General features: G+C 37.5%; 1 protein-coding gene across 4 annotated transcripts in view; it reads right to left on the bottom strand.

Annotated features, from left to right (window-relative positions):
- Positions 1–8,247: 8,247 nt before the first annotated feature.
- Positions 8,248–23,783, bottom strand: part of RNF111 (ring finger protein 111) — an 84,826-nt gene continuing 69,290 nt past the window's right edge. Inside the window, exons 8-14 of one of the 4 annotated variants that reach the window (XM_081147625.1) lie at positions 21,016–21,364; positions 18,999–19,124; positions 17,846–17,972; positions 14,087–14,179; positions 12,705–12,800; positions 11,534–11,661; positions 8,248–9,879 (exon numbers count right to left, since the gene is read on the bottom strand). In XM_081147625.1, coding sequence (XP_081003751.1) covers positions 9,762–9,879; positions 11,534–11,661; positions 12,705–12,800; positions 14,087–14,179; positions 17,846–17,972; positions 18,999–19,124; positions 21,016–21,364 — 1,037 coding nt within the window. In that variant the 3' untranslated portion in view covers positions 8,248–9,761. Of the gene's footprint in view, positions 9,880–11,533; positions 11,662–12,704; positions 12,801–14,086; positions 14,180–17,845; positions 17,973–18,998; positions 19,152–21,015; positions 21,365–23,783 lie in introns of all 4 variants that reach the window. The other 3 variants (XM_081147622.1, XM_081147623.1, XM_081147624.1) reach the window with 3 other exon arrangements.

Genomic DNA, 23,783 nt, shown 5'->3' with positions numbered 1-23,783 from the left:
TTGGCATATCAAGTTGATTTTTTCCATTGCAGCCCCAATTCTGGGCTATGCTGTGCCTGGGGGGCGTGCAGGTCTACTCAGACATGAGAGCCAGTCCCACTGTCACAGAGATAATGGAGTGAGGTCGGTGTCTCATTTCTTTGCAGTTTTTAATCCTTTCCCAATCCATTCTTACTCCTTCCGTTTTCACACATTCTTTAGGAAACCTGTGTTCTCTTAGAAAACACCACCATTCCAAAACCTAACTCATACCTAATCTGGAACTAGGTAATTCCATACTTTTTAATGCTCAGACCACATCTGGAGTAATGACCATTAATAGGTATTGTATATGAGGAACATTAATAAACTAGAAGTATCCAGAAAATGGTGATAAGAACAGCTAAGAGGCTTAAGATCCAGTTCAAACAAAAAAACAAGGGTACTAAGGATATTTCACTTGTAGAAGACCTAAATAAGTCAAATAAATGTCTGAGGAGATAGCATATAGTAAGAAACCAGATTTATTTTTGCATTGCTCTAGGATATAGAATATCCTATGTGAGGTTTAGGAAGAGCTAGCAAAGGAAAAGAATGATTGTGTTTACAACAGAAATGTGCTTCTTCAATAAGTAGTGATGACATCGTCACTGGAGGAACATAACCAGAGGCATGATACTTGCATTAGTCAGGGTTCTCCAGAGATAGATGATAGATATGGAATTGGCTCACACAATTAGGGAAGCTGGTAAATCCCACAATCTCCAGTCTGCAATCTGGAGACCAAGGAGAGCCAATGGTATAGTTCCAGTCCAAAGGTTGGCAGGTTAGACACCCAGGAAGAGCCCATGTCTCCACCCGCCCAATTCCAAAAGCAGGAGAAAAACGATGTCCCAGCTCCCAGGCAGTCACGCAGGAGGAATTCTCCCTCACTTACAAGTGGGGCGGGGGGGGGGGGGGAGTCTTTCTGTTCTATGCAGGCCTTCAACTGATTGGATGCAGCTCACCCACGTAAGGGAGGGCAATCTGCTTTACAGAGTCTACAGATTCAAATGTTAATCTCACCTAGAAACACCCCCTAGATACTGCCAGAATAATGTTCGAGCAAATGTCTGGACACTCCATGATGCAGTCGACACAGAATTAATCATCACAATAATCATTTATCAAGACCACCACAGAAAGAATTTCTAAATTCTATCAAGATATGGCAGTTAAAGATCCAGAAGTACCTAACTTTCTCCATTCCGTAAATTTTTCTCAAGTATCAGCATAGGAAGGTAAAAGTTCCTTCACTACTGATTTATCTGATGATTATACTTGAGAACAAAGACCATTTTGCACATATGGCTTCTCCATATTCTAGACTTTGGTTTGGGGGGGATGGAGAATAAGTATGTTCAGGAAGTTTGCACTAGGAATTCTAACAAAGCAATGAGGCTTGTCTTACCTTGCTGTGATAGATTAAAGATGGCTATAATTTGTTTTGCTACCACTTCTATTACTTGCTTTGACCAACAGAAGGTAATCAAATGATACTGTGCCAGTTCCAGGCCTGGCAGTTCCTTCTTTCTTGGAGCTTTGAGCCAGCATGTAAACAGGTCTACCAGCTATCCCTCACTTAGAGGCCACATTGAGAGAAATGCCCAGTGAGTTTTCAGCTGTCCCAGCCACCACGGCTGAAGCATCAGGCAGCTGAAGGGGCCCATCCCAGACATTCTATCCCAGTGGAGCTCCCAGCTGAATGCAGCCACGTGAGGAACACCAGTCATGCCACCCTGAGAGATGAGCTACTCCTGCCCTCCCAGCCCTGCCCAATTTGTACAACTATCAGTAAATAAATACTGTGTTTTAAGCCACTAAGATTTGGGATGGTTTGTTACAAGAAAGAGATACACTTATCTGGGGCATCCAATTGTTGCACCAAATAAGGCTTTTTGTTTGCTGGAATAGTTTTGTGTCTTCTTGGTTTCCTGGGATGTTACAATGTAGAAAAACATAGCACAGTAGCTAGAATTTATAATATTTGTAAACTCTGAATTCTCAATAATGTTATTCCTGTTATTTGCATGGGAAACTTGAGCGCCTGAGCCATTTCCAGATGTTTTGGCATTCGGTTGACCCCTGAGGGCAATTTAGTTGGTGCTAAACTATAGACCAGAGGTCACTGAGAGCCCTGGGAAGCACTGAAACCAGTTTGGTAGAATTTTGGCCACAGAAGTCCAGTTACTAACTGTGTTGTTCTTTTAAAAAAATACAGTCATGTTGTCATTGGCATGCAACATATAGGAAGGCAGTCCCATAAGAATGCAATGGGGATGAAAAATTCCTATCACCTCGTGATGTGGTAGCTATCACAACATCATAGCACAAAGGCTGCAAAAGTCAGAAAGGCTGTGGGCGAGACGGCAAACAACTTTAACCTGGGTGTGGATGAGGGTGACACTGAGGAGCTCCTTAACAGTGGTTTCTGAGGAAGTGACTAATGAGTTGTTGGAGGAACTGGAACAGGAATGCATCTTTGAAGAGCTATGAAGAAAACTGCAGAAGAAAAAGAACCCCCAAAACAATTCACAGTGAAGGGCTGCGCAGCAGCTTTTGCAGACCCCAACAAGCTCCTTAACAAGCGTGGACCCCAGCACTGAAAGGTTTTCATTACTATAGACAGGAATGTTCATGGTGTGTATCTGTTTACAAGCACATCTATGACGAAAATAAAAAGCCAAACCAAGCAAACCACCATGGACGTTTCTGAAAAGAGCGACACCTCCTCAAGAGCCTCGGAAGGCAGTTACAGGAGATGACAGCTCCCTGCATGGCACTGCCTGTGAAAGACCTCCCAGTACAAGATGTGGAGGTGGAAGGCAGTGACCCTGACGACCCGGACCCTGTGTGGGCCTAGGCTAATGTATATGTTTGTGTTTTAGTTTAGTTTAAAATATATTTTTATTGATGTTGCGGGGGGGAGAGAGAAACATCGATTGGTTGCCTCCTGCATGCACTTGACTGGGGCTGGAACAGCAGCCTGGGCGTGTGCCCCGACTGGGAATCGAACAGGCAACCTTTTGGTGCACAGGATGACACTGAGCCGAGTCACACCAGCCATGGCTGTGTCTTAGTTTTTATTAGCAACAAAAAGAATTTAAGTAAAAAAAATAATTTCAAAAACAGAAAAGTTATAGGATGAGGAAATAAATATTTTTGTACAGCTGTATAACTTGCACTTTAAGCTAAGTGATATGAGTCTAAAAGGTAAAAAAAAAAATTAAAGTTTATAAAGTAAAAATGTTCTGGTAAGCAAAGGTTAATTTATTACTGAGAAAAAATATTGTAGCCTAAGTGAACAGTGTTTATAAAGTCTGCAGTAGTGCACAGTAACGTCCTGGGCCTTCACATTCACACACCACTCACCCACGGACTCACCCAGGGCGACTTCCAGTCGTGCGAGCTCCATTCATGGCAAGTGCCCTGTACACGTGTGCCATTTTTTATATTTTAATATCGTACTTCTACTGTACCTTTTGTGTTTAGATATGTTTAGATACACAAGTACCACTGTGTTAGAACTGCCTACAGCATCCAGTACAGTCACATGCCATATAGGTTTGTGGCCTCGGAGCAATAGGCTATACTGTAAATCCTAGATGTGTAGTAGCCATACCACCTAGGTGTTAAGTACACTCTATGATGTACACACAATGATGAAATGGCCTAACAATGCATTTCTCAGAACATATCCCCATTTTGAAGCAACCCGTGACTGTATGTACACAAATTCTTGCTATACCTTCCTTCAAATGGTGGAACCTAATCAACTCCTCTGGAGTATGGGCTGTAGTGACTCTCGTTTCTAATGAACAGAATATAGCAGAAGAGAGTATAAATTCTGAGACTATATGAAAAATGGCATTGTGGTTTCCTCCTTGCTCTCTCTGGGATTGCTCGCTCTGGGGAAGCCAGCTACCCTGTCATGAAGACATCTGAGCAACCTTATGGAGAGGCCCACATAACAAAGTGAGGTCTCTTGGCCATTAGCCAATAAGGAATGAAAGCCTCTTATCAACAGCCATGGGAACGAGCCATCTTGGCTACAGATCATCCAGACCCAGTAAAGGCTTGAGATGACTGCAGGCCCTGCTATCATCTTCACTGTAACCTCATGAGAGACCCAGAGTGGGAAGCACCAAGCTAAGCTGCTCCCAAGTTCCTGACCCACCGATGGCAAGATGTTTGATGTTTAAGCCACTAAGTTTTGGGGCTAACAAAGCAATAACTTTTTCTCAGCGATAATACAAAACTTTGGGGAGTGTTTTGCTAACAAAGAAGTTCTAGGAACCCAAGTACACCACAACAACTGAGCAAAATAGCAGTTCCATGAAAGGCACTCATTCCTTTTTAAAGGCAGGTTGGGAAGCAGTGGATGTGAGACTTGCCACATCTCTTCCAATTCTCTTGTCAAACACTCTTCTTACAGAGGCTCTTTAGAGTCTAAAGAGCAGAACCCCTAGAATAACAGGTTTGATATTATGGAGGAATTCCCAGCTATGTGAAGGGTAGGGCAGGCCTTTGGGTCATCCTTGAGCCGAGTGTCTTGGAAATCTGTCTTGAGTTACCAGCCCCACAAGCAGGAAATGTCAGAAGCCAAATTCTTCCTTTCTAGAAGACAATGTATCAATGGCAATCTGTGTAATTTTTCACTTTTCTAAGTTTTCCCACACACACATATTCCATATTATCACCTAAAGCAAAACTGACTCAGCAGTTTGTACTCAAGATTCAGTAGAGCCTAAATGAAAATCAGCACTTAGTTACTCCATTCTTTGTAGTCATGATGAAGGACTAACGGAGCCATGCAAAGGTCACACCGGTCAAATAGGCTATTATCAAACAGACAAAAAATAGCAGTGTTGGCAAGCATGTGGAAAAAAGGAACCCTCATGCACCACTGGTGCAGCCACTATGGAAAATATTAGTGAGGTTCCTCGAAATATTAGAAATAGGCCCTGGCTGGTGTGGCTCAGTTGTTTGAGCACTGTACTGTGCACTGAAAGGTCGCAGGTTCAGTTCCCAATCAGGGCACAAGCCCAGGTTTCAGGTTCAATCCCTGGTCGGGGTGCATAAAGGAGGCAACTAATCGATGTTTCTCTCTCACATCAATGTTTCTCTCTTCTTCTACCTTCCTCTCTCTCTAAAATCAATAAAAGCATGTTAAAAAATTAAAAATAGAACTACTGTATGACTCAGCAATTCCACTTCTGGGTATGGACCTGATGAAAACAAATACACTAATTCAAAAATACATCTGCACCCCCATGAACACTGCAGCATTATTCACAATAGCTAAGCTACGGAAGCCACCCGAGTGTCCGTCAATAGATGAATGGATAAAGATGTAATACATATATAATGAAATATTAATCAGCCATAAAAAAGAATGAGCCCTGGCCGGGTAGCTCAGTTGGTTAGAGCATCATCCTGATATGCCAAGGTTGTGGGTTCGATCCCCAGTCAGGGCACCTACAAAAAGCAACCAGTGAATACATAAATAAGTGGAACAACAAATTGATGTTTCTTTTTTTCTCTCTCTCTCCCTTCCTGTCTCTAAAATCAATGAAGAAAAATTTTTTTTAAAAGAATGAAATTTTGTCATTTGCGACAACACGGATGGGCCGAGAGGGTATGATGCTAAGCGAAACAAGTCAGACAGAAACGGACAAATACCGTATGATTTCATTCACATGTGGCATCTAAAAGGCAAAACAAACAACAAAGCAGAAACAGACTCACAGATATAGATAACTGGTTGTTGCCAGAAAGGAAGGGATAGGTGAAAAACGTGAAGGTAAAGAAGAGGTACAACCTTCCAATTATAAAATAAATGTCATCAGGATGTAATGTACAGCATAGGGAACATAGTCAATAGTATTGTAGTAACTTTGGTTGACAGGTTACCAGGTTTATCACGGTGGCACATCGTAAGGTATATAATTGTTACATAAGTAAATATATTATATACCTGAAACACATACTATGTGTCAACTATGCTTTAACAAAATATAAGAGATCATTTGGGCTAATCAAAAGCTTCTCCTGGAAACACCTGTCAGTCTAAGAAGAAGCCTGCAAGCAGCTCAGTAATGTGCGCCTAATTAACCAGTAACGGGCACCAGGTCCCTGCCTAACATGACTTAGGAGAAAAATTAGGAGAGAATGAGAAATTGTAGTTGTTAGTTTCTCCATAAAATTTCCTTTTAGGTCAGAGAGAACAAATGGTTTCGTTTTCCGTACCAATTCTGATCCACTGGCAGTAGCTGCCTAGTACACAGCACTAGATGGTTCTGACGGGCGATTCTCCTGTTGTGATTGCAAGGCAAGGGAAGAAATCCCGTGTGCTGGGAATCTTCTAGCCTTCTGGTAGAAGAAAAATGCCAACCAATCAGAGAAGGGCTGAGGAGGATTGTTCCTCCTTTTCTAGGAATTAGCTGCTTGGATTATAAGACAAAGATTAGCACAAACCCTGATCTACAGTTCAGCACCTTGCTATGCTACAATCTGTCGCCAGAGGAAAGGGTATTTTGGGTGGTGGGATGGGATGGAGCAAGCATCCCAAGTATGCACTATATGCTCTTCACACTCATTATCTCATTTAATTTTTTAAAAAATCTTCACCTGAGGATATTTTTTCCATTGCTTTTCAGAGGAGAGTGGGGGGGGGGGGAGAGAGAGAGAAACATCGATTGGTTGCCTCCAGCACTGAACCAAACCAGCCAGGGCATCTCATTTAATTCAAATAACCTACTTCTGTTTTATAAATGAGAAAGATGAGGCTCAGGAAGCTGCCATTGTTCAAAGGTGCACAATTCAAAGCCCAAGTCTGTCTGACACCAAAGTCTGTATTTTTTTTCACAACTCCCCAAAATCATTTGTGTGGCCTAAGAACAGAATGCACAGGAGAGAGGAGATTGTTCCTAGTAGACCCAACCCCAAAACTGGTAACATTTTTCTTAGTGAGAAATATTTGTTTTGGATATAATTCATAATGTAAGAAAATGACTGAAATACATAACTGAGAGGATATTCCATTCTATCCAATATCATGACACACAAAGTATTGAATAAACAAGAAAATTTACTGTGTTTCCAGAGCTTTTGTAAGTTAAGTTAGAAACCAGGATGCATTTTCTACAGAATTAAACTATTCCCACTTATGAACACTAATAATGAAATGTCCACAGTTTATATTTTAATGGCAGTGTTACAAATACCATTTTTAAAACAGAGCTAGTTTTCTGTATGTCAAAGTGCTATCGTTCAAAAGATGAAGTGTGCTTGCAGCTAAAATAAAGTCACCAGAGTAAGAAAAATGTTTCAAACATCAGTTTATCACTTGCATATTAATAACAGTAAAAATAAGGATTTGCTGACAAAAGAGTTTTAGTTTTTACTTAAATTATTTGGACAGCTATCAGTGAAATTTTCATTTTGACATAAGATGCAGCAGAATATGTAAAACACCAAAACAAAACACAAAAAGTTAAAGTATTAAAAATTTTCTTCCTTATTTGGTTCATTACTAATCACATTTTCCTGAAACTAACTGCAGTACCTTAATAAGCTCCTGCATTAACAATTCAGGCTTATGCCACAAATACTTGCATTAAATAAATTTTAAAGTAATAAGGCTTTATCTAATAAAAAATCAGTAGCAATTACTGAACAGGTCAACAGGTAGTTGGTGCATCTAAATCTGATGTAATCTTTAAAAATAGAGAACTCTATCTGTACTTCTTGTGTTCTGGGGGACATCAAGAGGAGTCCTTTATGTAGAATTCTCCCCATCTTATCCCTTGGCACAGGCCCTGGGCTTTCCAGTGTCAAAGTCCTACAGCCACCACAGGCTACTTGAAGACAGGCTACTTGCTCTTTTCCCCAGTAAGGTGGCAGACACGAGGCACCCGCTCACTCTCTGGTACCCCACCCTACTCTCCACCCTTCTACATCTGCAGCTTAATCAAGTATTCTTTTTAAAAATATTAAATACTATCGTATATCCAAATTTCTTTACCAGTCCATCTTCCATCTCTACACATACTATGTTGAAGCATGTTTGATATTGACAATTACTACAGTGTAACATTTAATACAAAAAAGGCATGAACACAAACACCAAATTATGCAAATGTCAACTTCAGAGAGATCACTATCTTTGAATTCCAAGATGTTTAATGTAAACTGCTGTATAAAAACTAATTATGAAACACAAAGACAATAGAAATATAAGTTATTTATTAATCAATCCACTTACAAAGCAGGTGGCTTAATGCAAGCTTATTGACATCTTCACATATGATCCATGGGAACATGTCTTCCACATACAGACAGTGATGTTACTGACTGATGCATTGCAATCTGGGACATATTAAGCATATTTAAACAAATAAAATTAGGCTATCCTGTATATGAAAGTATCTTGATAATATGCATCCTGAAGTGGATTAAAACTTTCTCCAAAGGAGAAATGTTAGTATGTTAACTTAACTTTATATTCTATATTATGCAGTAAATCTTAACTATAGAAATTAAAAATTTTTAATCAGTGATCGACTCTTGGTTATGTATGAAGTGGGCGTCTAAAACCAGAGCAACAGTAGGTTGACAGTATAATTTGTGCCTCACAGTATCTGCAGATTTACTGTTTTCAAGTTTAAAGAGAAATAAAACAAGAGACATGTAGATTCAGCTAACTTTATTTATCTTTAAACTAATAAAAATCCCTTAAAAGTGATCTGGGACCTTTAGTATGAATGTATAGATACCTGCCAATGACTGCAATTCTAAATCCTGACTGAATGTGTGTACAAAATCAATGTAAGCAGATATCTTTACTATACGTGCTTAGCAGAAGCCTAAACAAAATTCTACATGTCTTCTTCAATTTCTCCAAAATTTTGTTAAATCTGCAAGTATGTACAATCCAGCTAATTGAAATTAATATTTAGTGTTCATAGAGCTGTTTCACAGCAGCAAAAACTGAACCAGGGAAATAAAGTTCTAAACAAAGTAGGAAAAGGATAAATACAATCGGAACAGCAGTCTAAATGTATAATATCAATATCAACTCTGCACTGTGCTGAAAGGAGAAGGGTACGCCAAGAAAATTTCTATTGATCACTGGTGATGTGAATACCACCTGCATCTGACTGAATATGGTTTGTGTTCTGCTCCCAGTATTAAGGATGGTATTTATCTCAGAACTCCATATTGTAAATATACAGCAGCCATTTTTGTCCTAATTAAGGAATGTCTTAATACACAATATTATCATTTTCTAAAGGATCTTTATACATCAAACTAAAGTACATGATTGATTAAATTAAAGGTTAGTAATGGATAAAAAAAATTCATAATTCTTAAGACCTGGCACTATATAAAAAACAAAAAGACCACAAAATTCTACTTACTAAAGCAGCTAATCTTGCCTGCAAGTTTAGGGTCACAAGCCCATAATATGTGCAAAGAAATGCAATACAAGGAACCATGCAAAAATACAGTAAAATGATACAGGAAAAATGTCAAATCTAGAAAAAAAAGCTTTTATAAATACATCAAAATCAACTGTATACATGAACTGTAGGTCTAGCATTAGTTGTACCATATAGCAGAGCCAGCACTCTAAGTTCAAGGCTTCCAAATCTGCGCAGGTAAGTCATGCCATCTTTGGTAGAACTGCAGTACCAGGAGGATGGGAATGAGAGGGAGGGCAAGAGTTCTGAAACATGGTGTCAACTTTCACTTGGCAGCTGGGCCTCAATGTCCACTCTGCATATGGGGCACTTCTTATTGGTAATCAACCACTGGTCAACACACACTTGGTGGAAAAGGTGCATACAGGGAAGGCGTCTATTATAGGCAAACAAAACAAAAGGCAAAATTAATTGTATGACAACTGCACGTGGCATTTATTTTTAAACAAATGATACACGTAATCATCGTGTTTGAAAGTTATGAGACATCTTCCTTTTTTGTTAAAAAGCAACAAAAACCTCTCTAATAAGAGTTACACGTATATTAAATTAACCCTCTGAGCAATACAATGTATAAATGACCAAGATAATTAACTGCCACAGCTATGAAACCAAATCATATAATTATCTCAAAAATTTTAAGAACAGTCACACTGGCAATTAATTCTAGTTTTGTTTCCATACATGAGTTGCAAATGCACTGGAGTTGGCAGAATGTTCCTTGTTATATAATCATTACATTACATTACAAAATCATTACATTAGTGAAGTGCTTTAAAAATGTATCATTTAGTTCTCTCTTAAAAACATTAGAATTCATATTATAAATATATAGCAGCTATGTCATACTAATTAAGAAATGTCTTAATATGCAATATTATTTTCTATCTCAAGGATCTTTATACATTAATCTTAAGTATATGGTTGATTATAAAGGTTAATAATATTGTTATATTGTTTACAACATAATAATGTTTCCATGGATTGTTCTATTTACTTAATACTATGCTACTCTTTTAAAAGTTGGTTAAAAGAAGATGTTTACTTTAGTACACTACACTAACTTATCAATTAGAAATTGAGAAATAAAAAAAACTTCTAGGAAATCCAGGGTAACATTAAATCTAAGTTTAACAGTGGAATATAAATTACTAAACTCAAGTGTTCATCTCTACTTCTATCCACTGTTAAGAGTTGTCATACATTTTCAGACTTCCTAATACTTTGTACAAATAGTAGCTAAAAAGAGGTGTTCCAATTACTCCTTAAACAGTATTGTCCATAATGTAAAAACAATTACCTTCCATATTTATAAATCTTCATTGGAAATAGTGTTCAAAAAACCTTACATGTGGTATGAAAGACAATTGTTTATATTTTTTTCTCTCAGCCGTGAAGGAACATGACAAAGTTATCCTTATAAATTAGGTCAACAAAATTACCATATTGTTCTGTAACAGGTATTATAGAACCTGTTTCATATGGGATTATGTTACATTAGAAAAACTGGACTAGGAACAAAACAATTACTTAAGAGGCTATAAGAAAATGCCTAAATTTAATATTGGGTTAATATAATAACATTTTCTAAATCACAAAGCTGCAAGAAGAGAGTAATCCTACAAGTTGAGAGGAAATTTTACGACAAAATTCACTTATAAAAGATGCTGTAAAACTGTATGGAGCTAATCTGGATCCCCACCCCCTTTCAGCTTTGGAGAATACATTAATATAACTGTCTTGGCTCAAAAGCCTCTCAAATTCTTCTTTTTGTAAGATTTGTAGAAGACAATCTTGGCTACAAAATTTCCTCGAGGTGTGGCCCCAAGCAGGCAGTACATTTGCCATCTCTTTGTTGGTAACAGAGGCTTTAATCTTCTTACTCTTTCACTCACTATAAGTGATTCTGTTTTAGAGACGGACACATGGCATGCCAGAAGCAATCTTTATTGGGTTTCTAGCGTGCTTTAAACGAGTAAGATCTCTTGTACAGTTCTGACCGCGGATCTTAGGTAATCAGCACCCGTTACCTCACATCTTCGCCTTCCTCTAAGAGAGACAAGCAGATGGTGCACTTTTCCTCTGTGTCTTCCTCCGTCCCTTCTTCCCCATCTTGCTTGCAGTGCAGTTTCCTCTGTGAGAACCAATCAGTTGTTACCTTATTAGTAGAGATGACATTATTGAGCAACTGAGTCAAGTCTGCGTTGATTTGAAAAACAAAGTAAAACAAAACCACACATTCACCCACAACTTATTTCCCAGGTACAACTGTCATGACTTAACAAATGAATTAAATGACTATCATCAACTAACTGTCTTATTTTAAGACCCTCAAATAATCAGCATCAAAAGCAAAATCAAAGGTAACAGAAATTCATTAGTTTGAAATCTATTATTTTTAATCCACAATAAGGATGAAACACAATATAAACTCTATTTCTGTCCTATCATGAGCATAGCTAAATAAACTTTATTTTACTAAAGAACGTTTTTCAAAAATCCAAATTAATTAAAGCTATTTACAGTATTTAGACAGCTGAAAGAACTTAAATTTAGGGGTAATATTCCATTAATACTCTTAGAAAACAGATGAAAAATACAAAGAACAGTAATTTTCACATTTTATTATTCTCTGTACAGCAAAGAATATTGTTTGTTGAAAGAAACTTATTTAACATGTCTACTCCATAACTTCTAGATATACTACTACATAAGGTATTGGGTGTAGAATATAAGAAATGTAGATCAACTAAATGTCCATCAAAATAAGTGGCTAGTTAAATTTTGGTACTGCCATGTGATGGAATTCTGTATATGCTATTAAATAAAGGATATGAGTGATCTGTGAGTGAAGATACACAATAAAAAGAAAATGTGCCAAACTGTGCAGATTACCCCCCTTGTGCTACTTTTCAAAGTGGAAGAAAAAAAATATATACATATGCACATTATTATTATAAATGTATAAAAGTATTTGGAAGATTACCTAAGAAATCTTTAACCATAATTTTTCGTCTGAGAAGGATGACTGGGGTCAGTCAGCAGGGTAAGAAACTTTAGAGTATATATTTTTTATACTTTTTAACTAAATACATATATTGTTTTAATAATAATGTAGTTACTATACTGCACAAAGTAAAAGGTCCATATTAAATTTCATGCATTTTAATAATGTACATGTTTTGCAGAATAAATTCTTACCTTTTTGTATTTATGTGGATATGTACACCTTTCAATTGTTCCCTGGGATGCTCCACGATTGACATTTCCTAATCTTTCTTCCAAATGAATCAGTTCCTGAAGGTAAAGAATAACTAATATTAAAAGCCAGGGTGACTGCCTGGCCGGGCGTGGCTCAGCGGTTGAGCATTGACCTAGCATCCAGGAGATCGGGGTTCACTTCCCGGTCAGGGCACATCCCCAGTCGGGGGGTGGGGGTGGGAGGTGGGGGGGGGGTGCAGGAGGCAGCTGATCAATGATGACTCTCTCATCATTGATGTTTCTCTCCCCCTCTCCCTTCCTCTCTCTGGAATCAATAAAGATATATTTAGAAGAAAAAAAAAGCCAGGGTGATTATTCCTTGAACAGCACTGTCAATACTGTAAAAGAAATAAAGTTCCATATTTATAAACCCACAATGCAAATACAATGTTTAAAAAACCACAGGCAGTGCCCTGGCCGGGTGGCTCGGCTATAGTGTTGTCCCATACACCCAAAGGTGGCAGGTTCAATTCCCCACCAGGGCACACATCTGGGTGCAGGTTCAATCCCCAGTTAAGACTCAGGTGAGGGGCAACTAAGTGATCGATGTTTCTCTCATCAATGTCTCTCTGTCTCTCCCCTCCGTCCCTCCCTCCCTCCCTCTCTCCCGTGAATAAAAACATATCCTTGGGTGAGGATTAAAAAAAAAAAAAGCCACAGACAGTAAGGCAAATGCCTGTATGTATAATTCTTTTCTCAGCCAATTAGAAGTGGTATGGAAAAGTCCTTCTTACAGATTAGGGCAACATGTTCCCACACAGCACTATATAAGTCAGTGTGTATGCATGCAGATGATGAAATCATTGTAGTAAAATAGGGGGAAACATCAAACAATAGTCTAACCTACAAACTGACATGAAGAAACAAAATAAAACTTTAAATCATATTCAAATGATTTGTTCTTCCAGAAAATTCATACAAGGAAATATTTAGTTGCAAACTAAACTATTTAGGTTTCTTTTTCTCCAGCAATATTTTTATAAAAATTAAGCTTAGTCAAAAGCATTAAGTCCCCCTCAACACCATTTAATAGTATGGTTCTTTATCTGATATTTATAATGATTTAATACATTTTTACATTTCTTTATATTAGGTTATTTTCATTTACCCTTCTTTAAATCCTTGGTTTACTTCTGACACTAAGATTAATACTGCTTATAAACCATAGCCCCTAGAAGCAATATCAGAAATTCAGACATTTTACTGCCTTCTGATCCCCAGCCAGAGGCAATCCTATACAATTATAAATGCTAATAATACATATATTCTCTCCCTGCATTAAAGATACTGTGGCAAGTATCTTTATTAATTTTATTACATACCTCAAAATTGCCCCTGAAAGGTCCTCTGAATGATGTTCCATCCAATCCTGATGAAATGTAACGGATATGAGGGTAGCCTGCCATGTCAGGAACCTATTTTAACAGAAGAGACGACTTAAACCAATTAAGTACAGGCTGGAGTTCTACTGTTAACATTGAATAATTCAGACAAATCTCTCCAGCTACTCACGAAATTCAACTTCAGTAAGTCAATATAATTCCAACTAAGCATTCTGTAACAGGGGTAGGTTTCTCTTCAAATATAATGTTTTATGTAATAGCTCTTAAATGTAATTAGATGAAAAAGAAGAAATAGCTGTTCCATGAGATAACAGGTTTCTTATACTTGATTTATTCTGCACAAAGAATCCTAAGTAGACTGATAGCAGCCTAAACATATAAAGTAAAACTTTCATAAGATCTTGACAGTTTCAGAGAGTTTTATTAAACAGTATTAAGAAACAGATATGCACAAAATTTCCCAAAAAACTTATCTTCAGGACAAAAGCTGTATTCCCTGTCCTCTAAAGTACCTTACTCCTTTTCATTATTATTATTTTAATCCTCACCCAAGGACATGCTTATTGATTTGAGAAAGATAAACATCTATCAGTTGCCTTCCTGTACACACCAGGATCGAATCCACAACCTAGGTGTGTGCCCTCCCTGGGAATCAAACCTGCAGCCTCTCGGTATATGGCACGATGCTCCAACTAGCAGCCACCTGGCCAGGGCCCCATTCCTTTTTATGTTTGGTTCTGTTAGCGAAAGTTTTAACAGTGTTTTCTAATTTTTTGTTAGGTGTAGTCAATCCTCATTATTCACAGATCCTTTGTGAATTTGTCTACCTGATAAAAATTTATTCCTAACTCTAAAATCAGTACTTGTGCTCTCACAATCATTCACGGACACGCACAAAGCAGCAAAAAATGTGAGATGCCTGACATACGTGTCCCCAGATGAGGTAGAACAAGGCTCTGTCTTTTTTCAACTCTTATACTATCAACAAGTGTCCTTTTGTGGTTTACTTAGTATCATGTTTTTCAAATTTTTGTGCTTACTATTACTGGCCATTATTGTTTAAAATGGCCCCCGAGCATAATGTTTAAGTACTGGTTACTGTTCTTAAGTGCAAGAGGGCTACGATGTGCCTTATTGAGAAAATAAGCGTAGACAAGCTTCATTCAGGCATGAGTTACGGTGTTGTTGGAATCAACAATATGTATCAAATAAGGAGTCTTTAACCAGAAATATACATTAAAACAAGGTCATGTACTGGGTTTCGTGACCAGAGGCTTCCTGTAACTTAACCCTATAGTTACCCCCAAGAATAATGGCTCTGTATTCACTCAGTGTTTACAGCAACATTACTGTTGAACATAAGGAATGTGAAAAACAGGGGTTGACTGTATAAAGAGAGGGAGATCCTGGGATAGAGCACCATTTTTCCATCTTTATATATAAATCTCCGAAACAAATTTCAATCCGCTTCCACTGAATCAGAACATACTTCTAATGCTTTTTATAGTTTTAAAAATTGCCTATTAGCTTGGCCAGACGTGGCTCAGCAGTTGAGCATAGACCTAGGATCCAGGAGATAGGGGTTCGCTTCCCAGTCAGGGCACATGCCCAGATTGCGGCCTCGATCCCCAGTCGGGGGGTGCAGGAGGCAGCTGATCAATGACAGCTCTCATCACTGATGTTTCTCTCTCTCTCTCTCTCCCTCTCCTTTCCTCTCTCTGAAATCAATAAAGATATTTTTTTAAACAAATAAAATAAATAAAATAAAATAGCCTATTATTTAAGTACAACCAAGATCAATAGTGAGGCCCTGGCCTGGTAAGCTCAGTTGGTTAGAGAGTCTTCCCAGTACGCCATGGTTGCAGGTTCAATCCCTGGTCAGGGCAAATACAAGAAGCAACCAATGAATGCATCAATAAATGGAAAAACAAATCGATGTTTCTCTCTCTCAAATCAATACATTAAAAACTTAAAAATAAAAAAAGATCAATATTGCCCAGCTCTTAGCAGATAACCCAACCTCCTACACACCTCCAAGGAAAGTGAAAAATCAGGAAGAACTCCTGCCCCCAAATCACTGAAACCTGCACTTCCCTGTGAAGCTCCCTGCCTCCCTCCTCTGGCTTTCACGAGCTTCCTCTTCCTCCTACTCAGAGTCCCTCTCTCACCTCCTCCCAGCTCCTCCTGTTCCCCACCCTGCTATTCCACCCTCTTCTCTATCTTCAAACAAGTCCTCTCTAGTGGTGTCTTAAACCTAAAACACCTCAGTTTCTCTAAACCTAAGCTAGCTCCTCAATCCTGGAACAATTCCCAACCCTGCTTCCCACCTTCCCTTCCCACCGGGCTTCTATCGGAGTACTTTGTATTCGCTCCTCACGTCTTCACCGTCCTTACCAAACCTACGGAGCACCGTCCTCCATCCCTCTTCGCTGCTGACATCACTCTGACAGGAGTCACAGTAACTACTCCAATGTTTTCAAACTTTACTTTTGGGAGTGAGACACCACTGACCACATTATTTTGACAGTATTCTAACTTTGTTTCTCCTCAACTTCTCTAGCCAGTTCTCAGAATCCTTTGTTTCCAGTACAGTGTTATCACTCTCCAAGGTTTTATCAATCTCGTCAATGTACACATTTTTCCTGGAAATCTAATCTTCCATGGACCCATATATCATGACAGGTATGCGACACATACATGTTATACATCGGCAGAGCACATCTCTAATTCACATATGTTTATGGTTTGGAAGTCCAGACAATAAACTTAACTTCCTACTGGACTTTCCACCTTGATACACACAGTTATCTCAGATTCGATATGTCCAAAACCTAACTCTCCTTACCCCTCATCTAATATTCTCCAACTTAGTGAATGGCACCACTATATACCTAATAACCCAAGCTATCATCCTAAATATTACTCTAATGTGTCCCATCATTTTTATGGCAACTGCCATTGCCTTTGTTCAGAGGTTCATCAGCTTTACTTCTACTACAATGTCTTAACTAGTTCCTCCCACCCTGAAATCTATTTCCCACACAACAGAGGAGGTGGTCTCTAACTACAAGCTGATTAAATCACTCTAAAGCAAATATGATCAAGATGGTCCCTTTTCAATGGCTCATGAGTCTCAGATTATTGGCAGGACAACTTTATTTCATATTGCTAAGTTACCCTCACCTTTATGGTCCAGAAATTCCAACTCACTTGGAGTTGCTTGTACTTATGTTCTTTAACAGCTCTCTACATGATGTGGCCACTGTAAGAGCACCATTCCCAATTCCAAAGCCTGCTCAGAAGTCACATGTATAACAAAGCGTTTGGAAAACCTTTCCTGCAGCATCTCTACCCCAACAAGCAAACTACTCCCTTTTCTGTACCACTTTTATAACCAGTATGTCTTATCAATAACAAACTCAGTAAATTTTTGCTGAAGTTGTTCTTTAGAATGCCAACTGATATGTCCTAGTGACAATGGATCAAGATTGCCATCCTTGTATAAAAGAAAAAACTGTCATTTTTACATTAAGAATTCATTTTACTATACAAATATGAATTTTAATATATCCAATACCTTATTATAGCACAATTTCCTCTAACAATTCTCAAATTCTATTAAGACACCTATAACAGTTAATACATTAAAACATATTCCCAATAAAATATTTAACTTAGTAAAGAAGGAATACTTTTTGAAGGAGAATATGTCAGAATTTTGGAACTTTTCTGTTTTACCATTAAAGGAAGTGCTCCTAATTGTAAGTGATGAAGTCGAGGTGGTGCATGGTAATGGGCCAAGTGAGGATGCAATGCTCCAGGTGTGTAGGTAGCTGCAGTCACTCCAGCTTCAATTCCCAGTTCCCTGACACAAGATGAGAAGAGTTTAACTTTTAGACATCTCTGCTGTGTCTTTATTATCAACAGAAGTGATGGACTATATTTACATTTTAGAAAGTAATCTAAAATTCTTAATGTACATAGCTGAGAAAAAGATAATTTAGTACAAAAGATTTAATAGTTTCAAATTCATTGCAAAAATTAAAACCCCAAAATTCAATTTTGTGGCCACGAGGCCCAAAGCAATTTGTACAGTTTCACAAAGGAAAGAAATAAAGTTGACCCCTGACCCACGAGTTTGAACTGTGTGGGTCCACACCCATCCTGATCAAGGGTCAACTGTATAATGAATGGCCCCTAAGGTTCCTTTCAATCTAAAAGTCTCATTCTACTTGAAGAGCATACAAAACAGAGTTAACTTTTTTAGTTTACATTAATGTTACATGTGCTCCCACGGCTTTTGTTTGTTGGATAGTGTCTCTGGGTCCTTGGCATCAAGAATCATCAGAAGGGTACACAAAACTTTAGAAACAGTAAAATTGGAAAATGCCAAATCTTGATTCATTCTCATTTTATATGTTGCCTCCAAAGTCACTGTGGGTAAGATCTCAACTGACTGCCTACAGACAACGGATTCAGAAAGAAAGTTAAAATAAACCTGCTTCCATTTCTCTAGGAAAAGACCAGGAGCCTAGGAGGCTAGATTTCCTTTGTCAACCGCAGGGGCTAAGGGTAGTAAGCAAATTTGAATACAAATGTGGATAAAAAAGTGGTGAAAAGTAGGATCCATTTGGGGAGCTAACTTTGATGGCAGACAACCCTGAACAACAACAGAAGTCCTACGCCTACTTGACATGGCTCCCTGACCCAGAACTCCACTGCCTACTCTCACCTCCAGGTCTCGTCAGCTCACCCACAGTCAGTGCCTCTGAGCTAAGCTGCAATTCAGCCCCCCACCTCACCCTCCGTGTGGCATCCCACTACAAAGGACCTTCTCCAACAGCTTTACCACAGGATGCAAGCAGAACTTTAAAATAAACAAGATACTGACCAGGCAGATCTCTCTGGAGCCTGTCGAGGGTGTGAGGACATAGTCTGAGGCACATGAATATGATGCCCGTGACCATAGTTTGGGTGCATCCTATGTGGATGGGGTGGGGGGCGTTCATGTGCCCGCCTGGAAACACAGAACACAAAAAGACCACTGGAAATAATTGAATAATTGGTTATTTCTTAATGTAGAAAACAATCTGGTATTAATAGTATTAACATCTATAGATTAGTCATAAAGTGAACTATAACAATAAATTATAAAAATGTAACATAAAATTAATGATTAATAATATATCAAGAAGCCATAACCCACAAAATTCTCACTGCTCATTTATTACAATGCCTCCAATTCAGATATCATCCAAGGAAAAGGGCAATTTTAACATGATCTTGTATACCTTCTTTACAGTAGATATTTAAAACAGAATAGTAGAAACTGAATAAAAATAAAATTTTAAAAGTTAAATACCCCAGAAAATGTTATAGGCACAAAGAAGTTATTTTATGTAAACATACAGGGCAATAAAATGGAAGCTATTTTGTTTGCTTCACTTTTATAGTATAACAACATTCATCCATTTTAATGAATAAAACTTTTAAGAGAAAATCATTTTTTTCAAAGATATGCCAATACATGTTAACATCATCTAAGTTAACATCTGAGAAAGTGTTACCAGCTCCGTTCATACTCTTTATTTTGCATCCCAGCTAATTATATCTTCTCTTTCTAGTCTTAAGTCAGTCAAATTTACAAATGTAAATGGTCATAAAGTTCCAAATACTTATTAAAAAAACAGGTGCAGGTAGTAATTTTCAGTCTAATTCTTATTTTCTATTAGTTTCTAACACATTTACAGATTTTGCACCTTCAACGATTAGAAAAAAAATTTCTAGATACTAGAAGATCTGAATGTTAAATTGGCAACTTTCTATGTAAAAGGTTACTGTATTAGAATGGCAATGGCAACCAGAGATTCTGGATATAATCTTAAATTACATAACTGAAGTAAAAAGTTACACAAGTGCTAGGTCATTAATTAGATCAAAAGTATTGCAAACACATTTTGTAAGGGCAAGTAGCACATATTGTTGGCTCTACCGGCCACCTGGTCTCTGTTGCAACCACTCAACTTAGTCTTTGTAGTGTGAAAAAAGCCATGGACAATATATAAACAAGTGTAGCTGTTTTCCTATAAAATTTTATTTACAAAAAACAGGTAGGCAGAATTAGGTCAACGGAGTTTACTGCCCTGAATTAGACCATCAGATCCTGAATTTTCAAAAGCAAACAAATAGTTCAATAATAGTCTTTTCTTAATGTTTGGGGAGTACAATATTTTCATATTTAAATTTATAAATAAAAATTAAAGAAGACTATTTTTTCAATACCAGTTGTTGAAAATGCTACTAATACTCTTCTTCCCTCTGGTTGGTAACATTCAATTAATCAAATTATATCTATGATAACTTTATATCTTGTTTCCCAGGATCATCAATTCTAACATTTATCTTTACTGTGGAATGCTCAAGAAAAAGACAAAGAAGAGATTGGTTTGCAAAAGTAAATGATCCTGCCTGGCCGGGCGTGGCTCAGCAGTTGAGCGTCGACCTAGGATCCAGGAGATCGAGGTTCGATTCCCGGTCAGGGCACATGCCCCGGCTGCGGGCTTAATTCCCAATGACTCATCATTGATGTTTCTTTCTGTCTCACTCTCCCTCTCCTTTCCTCTCCCTGAAATAAAGATATATTTTAAAAAAAAAAGTTAAATGACGCTGTATCCTATCCTGAAAGTGGTTTGATTTCACTAAATAACCTGACATAAAATTGTTCTGTCAACAGCTACAACTCAGGATAAGAGGAAGAGTCTGGTTAGTAAAGAATCAATTCCCTAGTAAACTAAGGATTTAACATAGTTCCATCATCTCCACCTCTACAGACTTTATAGTTTTAAAGACCAGTGGAGACAGAAGGAGAAGGAATGAAGTGTGATTATCTTTTTAGAAACAAAACCTACGTTGGGTGCTGCATCATCCTCCTCCTCTGAACTTCCATCCTCTGCATCACTTCGTGAGGGTGCAGTCTCTGTGCTGGAGGCGCTGCGGCTGGAAGATGGTGCGAAAGTGGCTGGTGTGAGGGGGGAAGATGTTGAGGGATTGGTGCAGCTGTGCTGGCTAAATGAGTTGGGGGCGGGGGTGCCACCGGGTGAGAGGTTGCATGAGAGGACATCTGAGAATGGAAAGCATGTACAGGATGAGGGATAACATAATCCACTTGAGGTGGAGGCTGAGTCTGAGGAGGGGGGTTTCCATGAGAGTGGGGGCAGGCAGAGGCTTGGTGATGCAGTGGTCTTGTCAAAGAAGCATCTGTGAAGAAAAACACAGGCACCATGCAGTTGAACATATATTGCTACTACACATTCCTATTGGATTTGACAAACATATTAGCACATGCTTAATTTTTACAAATACTTTATCAAGTCTGCTCAATTTCGCTCTGCATCCTGCTTTCTTTGAATAATCTTAGATATCTTCTCTTCGTTCACAGCCCCACAGCATTCTATTATAGGGATGTACCAACATTTACTGAAGAAATAACCATTGATAAAAATTAAAAGCTAGGTAAACCTAAGATGTCTGAGTAAACCAGGGACTTTAGTTAATAATAATGTATCAAAAAACCAATGCATCAATATTGGTTAATTAACTTTAACAAATGTACAATAATAATGTAAGATATAAGAGGGGGAAACTAGATGTGGGGTATATGCAAACTCTCTGAGCTAATATCTCAATTTTTCTGTAAATCTAAAACTGTTCTAAAAAATAAAGTCTAATATTTAAAAAAATTAAAAGCAACCCAACACTGCAATAAACATCTGTGTGTATGATCCCCTTGTGTTGCTCACTCTCTTTCATATATGCACGTACAGGAGTGTGTACACGTGTGCACGCACACACACATATGACTCATGGACAATTATTGTAGCATAAATTCCTATAAGCAGTTCTGAGTCTAAGAGAATAATCCAGATGCCAGTTGACAAAATATCCTTCCCAAAAGGTTACTGTAATTAATATTTCCATTAACAGTACATGAGAGTGCCTGATTACCCCTACACTATCATTAAATTTTTTAAATGCCTATCTGAGAAAAACCCTGCATGTATTAACCACTTATATTTCTTCCCAGAATTATCTATTCATATTCTTAGCCTACTGTTCATCTTGTTGATTTGTAAGTATCCTTTATATACATGGAAGCTTTCTCACAATAAGGTACAAACACTTTTCCAAATTGTTGATTATATTTTGCAGTCCACAAGTTTTTTGCTTTTGTGTCAAGTGTATAAATTACAAATTTCTAAGTACATAAATCTTGCTTCCCTTTATGCTTTACTGGTTATAGAGCACTATAGAGAGGAAAGGAAAATGCAAATCTTTCTGGGCAAGGCTGCAAAGATACTCTTTAATTGCCGCTCTTCTCCTTCCCCGCCCCAAGCCATTTTTTCCTGTGCTACATTAAGAAAAGGATGGAGAGATATTTGCCAGAAACATGCCAATGAAATCAGTTCTTCATAAAGATAATTTCCCCCATTTCTTCACTCTGAATCTTTGTGTTTCAAAGTGACTGGTGAAAGGTGCTCTTTGAAGACTACATATGTCTCTTACTCTAAGAGATATACATCTGTTTGAGGTCTAAACACATGCTTGTCTCCTCTTTGGATTTCAGTGTGAATTTCATTTTAGTTGGAAGTGTTTCTCAGTAGTCCGGTATAAAGATATGGACATTCTCTAGTTTCATTACAGAACTTCCTTCGATTTTTAATTCTTCTGATTCAGTTAACAGGTAACCATGACACTCATTCAGCCATACTTTCAAAGACAACCTTGCTAGCATATATTTAAAGGAAACTTCCACCAGCTCAACAGGGTTGTAAGACAAAATTTTAAACTGATTTTTAAAAAAAGTTATGTTTTCAAATCAATGCTTTAAGAAGTCACAAAGCCCAGTACTTCTTGGTCATAAAAAAAGTCACTATATTTTATCAGTGAACTCTCTTTTCTCAAATTTAGAGCATTTTTCCAGTTTCATTTCAAAGTTTTCTATTTCTGTAATTATTCAAAAAATAACATTCACAAATATTACAAAATGTTAAAGTTTTGTTTCAGAATGAATTTAAGTTGAACTCTTCAACAATCATTTTATTTTTCAGTTTTATTGAGGTATAATTAAGAAACAAAATTGTATATATTTAAGGTGTACAATATGATTTGACATACGTATACTTTGCAAAATAATTATAACAATCAAGTTAATTAACACATCCATCACCTCACATAGTTACCATCTTTTTGTGTGTGGTGAGAATGTAAGCCATCATTATAATCACTGTTTATCTAAACAAAACAGATTGCTAACCACTGTGGAAAAATGCAATTCTGCATTCCCACAGATCATTTCCTTTCCTTCTTTATTTTATGTGTTCTTGCCAGTTTAAAAAAAGTTATTGATATTGCATCCTAAAAGTTCAATATGTCACTCTGACCCATAGATTCAAAAACTACAAACAATTTAAATGTCCATCAACAGAGGAACTGATAATGGAATAATATTATAAAGGTATTAAAAACAATGAGCTAGATTTAATCTTGAGGCACTGTTACATTTAAAAAACACCAGAAATCCAAAAGCAAGAGGCAAATAATGTTTAATATGATCCCATTTTAAATATATATACATTTTTGTGTTCAGATAAAATTTCTAAAAGGTTTTATAATAAAC

The sequence above is a fragment of the Miniopterus schreibersii genome (genome assembly GCF_964146895.1).
Source record: "Miniopterus schreibersii genome assembly, chromosome: 1".
NCBI lineage: Eukaryota > Metazoa > Chordata > Mammalia > Chiroptera > Miniopteridae > Miniopterus > Miniopterus schreibersii.
The sequence above is the reverse complement of the archived record's forward strand: the minus strand, read 5'-3'. Positions and strand labels throughout refer to the sequence as shown.